This window comes from Callithrix jacchus, chromosome 20 (assembly GCF_049354715.1).
Source record: "Callithrix jacchus isolate 240 chromosome 20, calJac240_pri, whole genome shotgun sequence".
In the NCBI taxonomy this organism is placed as follows: domain Eukaryota; kingdom Metazoa; phylum Chordata; class Mammalia; order Primates; family Cebidae; genus Callithrix; species Callithrix jacchus.
The window spans coordinates 14,512,946-14,524,574 of NC_133521.1; the positions used below are offsets into that span (position 1 = coordinate 14,512,946).

General features: G+C 50.1%; 1 protein-coding gene across 1 annotated transcript; it reads left to right on the forward strand.

Moving 5' to 3' along the window:
* The first annotated feature begins 4,146 nt into the window (after positions 1-4,146).
* On the forward strand, positions 4,147-5,779 carry LOC100406557 (metallothionein-1E). The gene is made up of 3 exons (XM_002760985.7): positions 4,147-4,245; positions 5,144-5,209; positions 5,547-5,779. The coding sequence occupies exons 1-3, from the start codon at positions 4,218-4,220 to the stop codon at positions 5,636-5,638; spliced, it is 186 nt and encodes a 61-aa protein (XP_002761031.3). The 5' UTR covers positions 4,147-4,217; the 3' UTR covers positions 5,639-5,779.
* Positions 5,780-11,629: the final 5,850 nt, after the last annotated feature.

Genomic DNA, 11,629 nt, shown 5'->3' on the forward strand with positions numbered 1-11,629 from the left:
GCATCTGCAAAGGGGCATTGGATAAGCGCAGCTCCTGCGCCTGATGCCAGGACAGCCCTGCTCCCATATGTAAATAACATGACCTCTACAAACCTGGATTTTTTAAAAATGTACAACCCTGACCCCTTTGCTACATTCCTTTTGCTATGAAATAATGTGAGTGATAATAAAAGAGCTTTGACTTGATTCTGCCTCTGGTTTCCTTTATATGCCTTAAAAATAAGAGACTGGGGTGAGGGATTGAACTAGGAGGGCAGAGACCTGGCCTGCGGATGGAAGTGTAAGCTGCTAGGAAACAGTGTATTCAGGCAAGCCAGGCTACCACACTGAGTTTCATCTTTTGTAAAACTGAATGGTGTTGTGCCAGATCATATGGGGGCAGGAGGGACACATACACGACCAGTTTCAGTGTCATGTCAAATGTGGCACAGAAACTTCGCCATTCCTCATCTTCACTTTCTGATTTCCCTGCCCAACTTCAGTTCTTCATGGGATTTTAGACTTGAAAGTGACTCCAGGGGGTGGTATCCGACTCCCCAGTGGCTGGAGTCTGACATCAGATTTCCAAAACTCCCTGATGTGAATGACCAATTTTGTTTTGTTTTCCATTTAGTCATAGACCTATATTCTGGTAAAATAACGAGTTAACAAGAAAATGAAAGTTTAAAAGATACAACGACCATTTTTTAGATTCAACAGGAAATTTTTTTTTAAATTTTTTATTGCATTTTAGGTTTTGGGGTACATGTGCAGAACATGCAAGACAGTTGCATAGGTACACACATGGCAGTGTGTTTTGCTTCCTTTCTCCCCTTCACCCTCAACAGGAAAATTTTAATACACACTTGAAGAACAAATTACATAGGAAAATAAAAGAATTACCAGCACTACACATTTGTCCAAGGGTTTCCAGGTTTGCATTGGAAACAGTTCTGACACTCGCCCGAGTGTATGGCTGGCACACCCTGAATAGCACTGATCTAGACATCCCCACAAGGAACCATCAGGCGTGGCCTGCCCAGTGTCACTGAAGACACTTGCAGACCCCTGAGAGCTCCCTGTTGTGCCTTGGTTCTGAATCTTTGTGAGTTCCTCCCAAGGCCAGGCTGAATTTACTCCTCTCAAATTTCAACCATTGGCTACTTAAACCAGCAAAATTGCTGGGGATGTGATGAAATGCCCAGCATGTTCCCAGCAAGATGAAGTGTGTGTGATCATGGTGGCAGATGAAGTTCTTCCTGTTTGTCCACACCCAGGGTGATGGCATTCAGTAGTTTGGAGGGCGTGGTGGCACTCATTAGAAAGGAGTGAAGTTCTGAGTGACTTGTAATTTTTTTTTGAGACGGAGTTTCACTCTTGTTACCCAGGCTGGAGTGCAATGGCGCGATCTCGGCTAACTATAACCTCTGCCTCCTGGGTTCAGGCAATTCTCCTGCCTCAGCCTCCTGAGTAGCTGGCATTACAGGCACGCGCCACCGTGCCCAGCTAATTTTTTGTATTTTTAATAGAGATGGGGTTTCACCATGTTGACCAGGCTGGTCTCCATCTCTTGACCTCGTGATCCACCCGCCTCATCCTCCCAAAGTGCTGGGATTACAGGCTTGAGCCACCGCGCCTGGCCCTTGACTTGTAATTAAAGACAACGTTAGTCCCCCTGGCTATGTGGAGGGAATGTTATTTGATGTTCAGTCAAAGAGGATGATGAGTCGCTTGGCCCAGGAATCAGGAGCATACTTGCCTGAAGGTGCTCCGTATAGAGTTTTAAAGGCAGCCTGCGCCAAGGGCTTGGATTTTCATGTCAGACAGTCCCTAGTTCACAATGCACTTCACCACTTACTGGCTGTGTGGCCTGGGCAAGTCACTCAACCTCTCTGAGCCTCCGTGTCCTCATCTGTAGAAAGAAGATGGTATCCCTATTTATGGATTAAATGAGATATTGGTCTGGCTCCTGAGTAGGGTTTAATGACCATTAGGATCACTCTGTTTACATGGACGTTCGTGGAGACAGAATCTCTCTTGATAAGCTCTTGGGGAAAAACGGGTCTGGGAAGAATTACTCCGGGTCAGAGCCTGGGGAGTGGAGTAAAGCCTTCCTGACTGCGTACCAGGGGAGGTGGATGATCTCCTACACAAAGTCCTCTGGGATGAAGATGCTGCCACAGCATTTGAACAAACATAAGAACCATTCTAATTCTTCCTATCATCTGAACACCCCATAAGCCAGTCAAAGAGTGAACGCACAGGAACAAAAGTGATTATGTCACCTTCCAGAGTGGTTAAGCAACCTGCCCAAGGTCACACAGCTTAGAAGTTAGAGGTTGGAACCTCCACTACAGCTGGCCTCTTGTCTTGGCTACAGCTGGCAGATCATGTTGTCAGTTGGTGCTAAGCCCTGCCTCTCAGAGTTCAGAGCTGGGTGGGCCCTTGGTCAGTTAGCCCAATTGTGTCCCTGGCTTGAGAGGTGGCATACTGAAGCTGAGAGATCACAGAGCTACGCAGAGGGCATGGCTGCCAGCTCAGTGCCCTTCCTACTTCTGCCTCTGTGCCAGATGTTCAGTGTCCTTGTTTTTCACAGAATTACAGGTGTGAGCCACGCTGCCCGGCCTTTGTTTAAAGTATTTCTGGCCATAGAGAAGTGTTGATGACATACTTGGACCGGAGGAACGCTTTATCATGGACACTTTCCTCAAAGAGGCTGGCTGGATTTAAATCAGTGCACAACTTTTCATCTCTCTGATGACCAGCCAGTTACTTGAACTCATTTCTTTGTAGTCCTCTGACTAGCAAAACCGGTTCATAAACATTATTTCCATTTAGTATTGCTATGAGGATTCAAAGAATGAAAGTGTTTGAAAAGGGACTAGTGGGTGGGGGGGCACAGTGGCTCCCGCCTGTAATCCCAGCCCTGTGGGAGGCTGAGGTGGGCAGATCATGAGGTCAGGAGTTCAAGATCAGCCTGGCCAACATGGCCTAACCCCGTCTCTACTAAAAATACAAAAAAATTAGCCAGGCGGTGTTGCCGGCACCTGTGATCCCAGCTACTCAGGCAGCAGCTGAGGCAGGAGAATCTCTTGAACTGGTAGGCAGAGGCTGCAGTTAGCCGAGATCACGCCATTGCTCTCCAGCCTGGGCAACAGAGTCAGATATTGCCTTAAAAAAAAAAAAAAAAAAAAAAAGAAAAGAAAAAGGATTTGTATAGATTTAATGTTATGCAATAATCAGGTATACCGAATAGAAGTAACTGGATGTCTTTTTAAAAAAATTTTTTAGAGACACTGACTCAATGTCTTGTCCAGGCATGATTCAAACTCCTGGACTCAACTGATCCTCCTGCGTCAGCCTCCTAAGTAGCTGGAACTACAGCTTCCCGCCACCTCCCGCATCTTGCTTTCTAATTTAAAGCAGGGTCTAGTATCACCTGAAGTCATCTTTCCGTGGGGAGAGATCCCACATGTCCAGAACTGCCATTCCGTAGTGAGGCAGCCCTAAGGCTGTGGGGAGCATGGAGACTTATATGCATGCAAAGGAGGACCTGGAGAAACGCGCCCCGACATCCTTTCAGGCGAGCAGAATGGACTGGAGAGAGAGGCCCCCCCCGTGTTCCGGTGCTGCTGTGCAGTTAGGAGCGGCTCCGAGGTATCTATTTGTGGACAGGTACAGGCATGGCGGGGGACGAGGAGAAACGAATGCCACATGGGTGGCAGGAGCTCTGCACACAATTCGCTCGCAACCGCACCCTCCCCACTCTGCACTCAGCCGATCCCGGGACGGGAGCAGGAAGTTGGGGCTGCACAGGGACTCCGGGAAAGGCAGTGCCAAAAAGGGCGGGGCGACGGGTGGGGTGGAGACGATCGCGACGCCAAGGCTGCGTTCCCGGATCGCGCGTGGTAGTGGGGGGAAGGCAGTCTCGTGGAAACTGGGAAAGGCTGCCGGGACCTCCGGGACACAGCCCCTCCCGCGGGAGCAAGCGCCAAAGGTGCCGCTTTGGCACCAAGCGGGATTGTGCGCCCAGCCCCGCAGCTGCGCCCAGCACAGCCCAGGACCGCGGGCCACTGGAAATCTGCCGAGAGGGTGCAAGCGCGAGGCGGGGCCTCTGCGCCCGGCCCCCTTTCCGAACTATAAAAGCAGCCCGGGCTGTTGGGCTCCACCGCGCCTTACACGTACCTCAGAGTCTCTCGACTTCTGGCTTTGGATCTCCAGCCTCGCCGCAGCTCGAAATGGACCCTAACTGCTCCTGCGCCACTGGTAAGGGAAGCCCGACTCTGCGACTTGGGATCCCCATTTCCCAGGCCCAGGACAGAGGGTCTCTGGGTTTCAGGAGGTCGCTTTTTTGAGGGGGGAGGGGGGAGCGCCGGGAGGGAGTCCTGCTCTGTCGTCCAGGCTGGAGTGCAATGGCTCAATCTCAGCTTACTATAAGCTCCGCTTCCGGATTGAAGCAATTCTCCAGGCTCAGCCTCCTGAGTAGCTGGGATCACAGGCACATGCCACCAGGCCCGTCTAATTTTTGTATATTTGATAGAGAACGGGTTTCACCGTGTTGGTCAAGCTGGCCTCGAACTCCTGACCTCGTGATCCGCCCGCCACGGCCGCCCAAAGTGCTGGGATTACAAATGTAAACCACCACGCCCAGCCTGGAAGTCGTATTTGAAATTCTGAGAGGAAGGGGATTCCTTTACTTCTTTAGGTGTTTTCTTCCTGATCACACCCCTGAGAGCATTGCCCTCCTCCCTGGGCCTCTAAGTAAGAGTTCAGGACACTGAGGCTCAAGGCTGTCCTGCTGCAAATCACCCAGTTGGTCAGGGGACTGCTGGCTGGTCCCCAGTGCTCTGTCCAGGCTCTGAGCAATCAGGGTGGATGGGGGCTGGAGGCATTGAACCCTGAGGGTTCAGGACAGAAGGTTCTGGCTCTCAATCTCAGTATTCCTGGTTGTGTGTGCACCTGGGACCTTCCTGGTGGGGTAAAACAGGAGGATGCTTCCCCTTCTCAGCGTGAGTGGAGAGGACATGGGGCTTCTGTTCCTCTGTCCTGAGTGAGAAAGGAGCTCTGAGGGCTGGCCCTGCCCAGAGGAGGCAACACTGGAGACTCATTGACTCACTGCTTCTGCATCTCACTCACTGCCCACCGCCTTTTCTCTTCCTTGCAGGTGGCTCCTGCACATGCACCAGCTCCTGCAAGTGCAAAGAGTGCAAATGCACCTCCTGCAAGAAGAGTAAGTGTGGGGCCATCTCCAGGAATCTGGGGCTGTGGCTAAGGTTGGGAGGGAGCCCGAGGCTGGCCGTGAGTGCATCCTTCTGGGGAACTGGGGAACTTGGGCTGTGTCATTTTCTCTCCATGCTTTGTGCCGTGAGTAGAGACAGAACAGCAAATACTTTTTCTGTTGCGACACAAACCCCAACTGTACCACCCATGGTTTCAGGACAGAGTTGCACCAAGCTAAAAAAGCATCCTCTGGGTCTGGGGTCTGAGCTGGAGCAAGGCTTGCTATTGGGGCAGGGAGGTGCTTGGTCAAGTCTACTGCCACCTCTCACTCTCCCCTTCTTCCCCAGGCTGCTGCTCCTGCTGCCCCGTGGGCTGTGCCAAGTGTGCCCAGGGCTGCATCTGCAAAGGGGCATCAGAGAAGTGCAGCTGCTGTGCCTGATGTGGGGACAGCTCTGCTCCCAGATATAAACAGAACAACCTGCACAAACCTGGATTTTTTTTTAATGCAACCCTGAACTGTTTGCTGCATTTCTTTTTCTATTAAATATGTGAATAACAATAAAACAAATTTTGACTTGAACCTTACTCTGGTCTTCTTTGTGTGCCCTTGGCAAAAATGGACTGGGGTGGGGGTTGAACCGGGATTTTAGAGACCAGGCTCTGGGTGGAAATGTGAGCCACTAACAATGTGAACACCTTCAGGAAGCCAGGCTACCTCACTGAGTCTACACTGCTGTAAAGTGGCATTGCACTGTGCCACACCACATGGGTGGGGGCCATACATGATCGCTTCCAGTCTCATGTCAAATGTGGCACAGAAACTTCATCCCTCATTTTTATTTTCTGATTTTCCTGCCCAACCTCGATCCACATTGACTTTTAGGCTCTAAAGTGTCTACAGTGCTGGAACCCAACTCCTCAGTTGCTTGAATCCTACATGGGTGCTATGATTCGAATGTTTTGTCACTGCCAAATCTCATGTTGAAATGTGACCTCCAGTACTGGGTCTAGTGGGAGGTTTTGGGATCATGAGGAGTGATCCCTTTGGTGCCATCCCACGGTGAAGAGAGTTCTTCCTCTGGTAGGTCACTCTGCAGCTGGTGGTTTAAAAGAGCCAAGCACGGTCCCCTTCTCTCTCTTGCTCCCTGCCTCTCCATGTGATGTGCCTTCTCTCCTTTGGCCTTCTGCCAGGATTGTAGGCTTCCTGGGACCCTCATCAGAGGTAGAGGCCTGCACCGCACTTCTGCACAGCTTGCAGAAGCAGAAGTCAAAACAAAAGTTTTTTCTTTTTAGATTCCCTAGTCTCAGGGATTCCCTTCCAGGGAAGCAAACAGACCAACACAATGGGGCTTTTCAAACACCAAGGTGAAGGGAGTGTTTATTTCCTATCCATCGCAGACTCACACCTTGGTAGATGTAATCCTATCGATTATGGAGATAATGAAATAAAATATACAAAACCAATATTTAATATTCAACTAGACAAAAATTCAATCAATACATGAAGAAATAAAGGAAAATGAAAGATGTACAAGCTTTGAACATATGATGATGTTCACTGCAGACAGGAAACAGAAAACTAGATCAGGAGCAGTGGCTCAGGCCTGTCTCTAATCCCAGCACTTTGGGAGGCCATGGTGGGTGGATCATTTGAGGCCAGGGCTTCAAGACCAGCCTGGCCAACATGATGAAACCTCATCTCTACTAAAAATACAAAAATTAATCGGGTGTGACATCATGTTCCGGTAATCCCAGCTACTTGGGAGGCTGAGGCATGAGAGTTGCTTGAACCCCCGAGGTGAATGTTGCAGTGAGCCAAGATTGTACCATTGTACTCCAGCCTGGGCAACTGAGACTCTGTCTCAAAAGAAAAAAAAAAAAAAAGAAGAAGAAAAAGAAAGAAAGAGCAAATAGGCCCCAGTGTGTGGCTACACACCCTGAGCAACACTGCCCAGCACATCCCCACAAGGGACCATCAGGCTTGGCCTTCCCAGAGTCACTGACAGGACACTCACTGACCCCTGAGAGCTCCCTGTTGTGAAATGGCTCTGAATATTCGGGAATTTCTCCCAAGCTCAGGCTGAATTTGTTCCTCATTCAAATTTCGGCCCTTGACTACTTCAAACCAGTAGAGTGACCAAGAATGTGGAAGGAAATGCCCAGCTTGTTCCTGACACAATGAAGTGTGTGTGATCATGGGTTCCACATGAAATACTTCATGTCTGCGTATGCAGGAATGATGGCAAATTCTGCAGTTTGGAGAGTGTGGTGGTGCTCATTAGGAAGGACTGAGGCCCTGGCTGACTTGTAATTAAAGCCAACAATTAGTTCCCCTGGCTATGTGGAGAGAATGCAATTTGATGTTCCATCAAAGAGGAAGATGATCCTCCTGGCCTACAGGTGAGGACCGGGCTTGCCGACTGCTGCCCTGTGAAGAGATTTCAGAAGGCAGCCTGCGCCTGGGGCATGGGTTTTGGCGTCAGGCAGTCCTGGTTCACAGCCCACTTCTCCATGTACTGGCTATGTGGCCTGAGTGCATCACGGAAACTCTCTGAGCCTTCACTTCCTAATTTGTAGAAAGCAGATTGTATCTCAGTGCAGGGATTAAACAACAGCATAGTCTGGTCCCTGATTAAGGTTTAATAAATAGTAGCAATCATGATCATTCTCTGTACACTGGCTTTTTTGGAGAATGAATCCTGTGAAATAGCAAAGCTACGAGAACCTTTAAAGGTTTGAAAGCATTGCTGTGGATTGGATGCTGGGAATGGGATTGCAACCTGGCTGATCCTGCCAGGAGGAGGGTGGATGACCCGCGGAAAGCACTTTTCAATCAGATGCTGCCCCTGTATTTGAGCTGACATAAAAGCCTTTCCCATCCTTCATCTCATCTAATCACATGACTTCAGGAATGAGAGTCACAGGCCTCAAGACTGGGACAGCAAATATGCAGGGCCTGGAGTGCTGATGCTGTCTTCCAGAGTAGTTAAGTAACCTACCCAATGTCACATATCTCAGAAGTAAAGGAACGAATGAACCTATGCTGCACTGGGCCTGTCGCCCTGAACACAGCTGGTAGATTATGATGCCACAGGATGCTAAACCTTGCCTATCTCAGTTCAAAGATACAGACTCTTTGGGATGCACAAAATTGGTTCTTGGCTTGAGAGATAAGACTGATGCCCAGAGCGATTACAGAGCTGTGCAGCGGGACATGACTGTCAACAGAGTTCACTTCCGACTGCCGCCTCTGTGCTACATTTTCCATGTCCTTATCTTTCATGTGACTTGGTGGCACAGAGTCGTGGGTGAGGGTGTCATGGCACAGTCAGCAGGCATGAGTGCAAATCCCACCTCTGTCACTTTTAGCTGCATGCCATAACCTATCTGTGGCTCAGTCTCCTCCACTGTACAAGGGGCATAATACTAACCTCTGGCTTATAGCATTACAGGACTTAATACTTAGAAGGAACTTATAATTATGCCAGCTGGGTGCTCTACAATATTAACTATTGCTTTTTGGGATCACTTTAAGGAGCAAAGGGGATATCTATTTCTTTGCACACAAAGGCCTGGAGTGCTCAGCTGTGTATCCTGTTATTCTCATCTACCACACAAGCATGTGTCCAGTGGTCCAAAGAGATCATTAACTGTTCCCACAAACTTTTAATCAACACTAGGGTTATAAATCTATGAGCAAAGTTCTGTGCTTCATGTCTGATACAGAGGAATGACTGCCCTTTCTGTTACCACCTGCACCATCTTTGAGTTAATATTTTACATGGAAATTATTAATATTTTCTTAAACATACTTTTATGAAAAGAAAACTCTTTTCCATCAAAGAAAATGGAAATAAATCTTGTCCCACACTTGGAAGATAGCCCCAAATTAATGTGTATGTGTGCGCCTGCACATGCATGTGTGTGTGTGTCTGTGTGTGCTTGCGCGTGCATGTGTTTATGTATATGCGGGTATTACACTTATGGTTGTCTTTGCCATGCCCCAATGTAGCTGCTAGCTTCCTGTTGTTTATCTGGGAGTTTTCTGGATTAGTTTTTTTGAGAGACAGTTTCGTCTTTGTTCCCAGCTGGAGTGCAATAGCACAATCTGCAACCCGCGCCTCCCGCCTCCCGGAGTCAAGCAATTCTCCTGCTTCAGACTCCTGAGTAGCTGGGATTACAGGTGACTATCACCACACCCGGCTGATTTTGGTATTTTTAGTGGAGATGGGGTTTCACCATGTTAGCCAGGCTGGTCTTGAACTCCTGACCTCAGGTGATCCATCGGTCTCGACCTTCCTCAGTCCTGGGATTACAGGTGTGAGCCAGGCACCTGTTGTTTAAAAGATTTCCAGCAGTAGAGACATGTTGGCCACATACCTGGGCCAAAAGAACGATTAATCATGGACGCTTTTCTTGAAGAGGCTGGCTGGATTTAAATCAGCGCACAACTTTTCATCTCTGTGATGTCTACTAGCCAGTTACTTGAACTCTTTCCTCGTAGTCTTTTGATTAGCAAAACGGGTTCATAAATTCTGTTTCCATTTAGGATTGTTCTGAGGATTGAAAGAATGAAAATGTTTGAAAAGGGACTGGTGGCCAAGCACAATGGCTCACGCCTGTAATCCCATCATTTTGGGAGGCCGAGGCAAGTGGACCATGAGGTCAGGAATTCAAGATTAGCCTGGTCAACACGGCGAAAGCCCGTCTGTACTAAAAATACAAAAAAATTAGCCGGGCATGGTGGCGGGCACCTGTAATTCCAGCTACTCAGGAGGCTGAAGCAGGAGAATGGCTTGAACCTGGGAGGCGGAGCCTGCAGTGAGAGGGGATCGCCCCCTTGCACTCCAGCCTGGGCTACAGAGTGAGAATGTCTCAACAACAACAACAACAACGACAACAACAACAACAAAAAACAAAAACAAAAGAAAACACTGATATAGACTTACTGTTATACAATAGGCATACGGAAGAGAAATAACTAGATGTCTTCCTTTCAATATTTTCTTAGAGAGGTTGGCTCCCCATGTTTTTCAGGCATAACTCCAACTCCTGGACTCAAGCGATCCTCCCGCCTCAGCCTCCTAAGTAGCTGGAACTACAGCTTCCCGCCACCTCCCCCATCTTGCTTTCTAATTTAAAGCAGGGTCTGCGTATCACCTGAAGTCATCTCTCCTTGGGGCATTCCACATGTCCAGAACTGCCATTTGGTAGTGGGGCAGCCCTAAGGCTGTGGGGAGCATGGAAACTTATATGCAAAGGAGGACCTGGAGAAACGCGCCACCGACATCCTTTCAGGCGAGCAGAATGGACGGGAAAGAGAGGCCGCCCCGTGTTCCGGTGTTGCTGTGCACCTAGGAGCGGCTCCGAGGTACCTAGGTGTGGACAGGGACAGGCATGGTGGGGGACGAGGAGAAACGAAAGCCACATGGGTGGCGGGAGCTCTGCACACAACTCGCTCGCAACCGCACCCTCCCCGCTGTGCACTCAGCGGATCCCGGGACCGGAGCAGGAGGCTGCGGCTGCACAGGGACTCCGGGACAGACAGTGCTGAAAGCGGTGGGGCGACGGGTGGGGTGGAGACGATCGCGACGCCAAGGCCGGGTTCGCGGACGCGAGGAGAAGAGGGTGGGAGGCAACCTAGTGGAAACTGGGAAAGGCGGCCGGGACTTCAGCGACGCCGCGGGCCGCAGGGCGCACATCCCCTCGCGCGCGATCTGGCGCCAAAGGAGAGGTCCCTCGGTGCGCACGGAGCAGAGCTCCGGGTGTGGTGCACCCAGCCCCTCTGCTGCGCACAGCCCAGCCCAGGACCGCTGGCGGCGAGGACCCAGCCCGGCGGGTGCAAGCGCGGGTTTTACTTTGTCGCCCAGGATGGAGTGTAGCGCGATCTCGGCTCATTACAACTTCCACATCCCGGGTTCGAGCAATTCTCCTACCTCATCCTCCCGGGTAGTTGGGACTACAGGTGCCTGCCACCACGCCCTGTTAATTTTTTGTATTTTTAATAGAGTCGGAGTTTCACGGTGTTAGCCAGGATGGTCTCAATCACTGACCTCGTGATCTGCCGGCTTCGGCCTCCCAAAGTGTCTTTTTCTTCCTTTGTTTTCGATCTCTCTCTCTCCTCTCTCTCCTCTCTCTCCTCTCTCTCCTCTCTCTCTCTCTCTCTCTCTCCTCTCTCTCCTCTGTCTCCTCTCTCTCCTCCCCCCTCCCTCTCTCTCCCTTTTTTGAGACGGAGCCTGGCTCTGTCGCTGAGGCTGGAATCCAATGACACAATCTCGGCTCACTACAACCTCCACCTCCCAGGTTCAAGCAATTCTGCCTTAGGCGGGTTTCACCGTGTTGGTCAGGGCCTCCTCTGTGAAGGGCCAGCGACCTCCTGAGTAGCTGGGCTGACAGAGCCTGCCACCACGCCCGGCTAATTTTGTATCTT

Excerpts from the sequence above, each read along its gene's own strand:
- LOC100406557 (XM_002760985.7), top strand. The coding sequence starts at position 4,218 with ATGGACCCTAACTGCTCCTGCGCCACTG. Across the intron at positions 4,246-5,143 it reads TAACTGCTCCTGCGCCACTG|GTGGCTCCTGCACATGCACC; the intron begins GTAAGGGAAGCC and ends TCTTCCTTGCAG. Across the intron at positions 5,210-5,546 it reads ATGCACCTCCTGCAAGAAGA|GCTGCTGCTCCTGCTGCCCC; the intron begins GTAAGTGTGGGG and ends CTTCTTCCCCAG.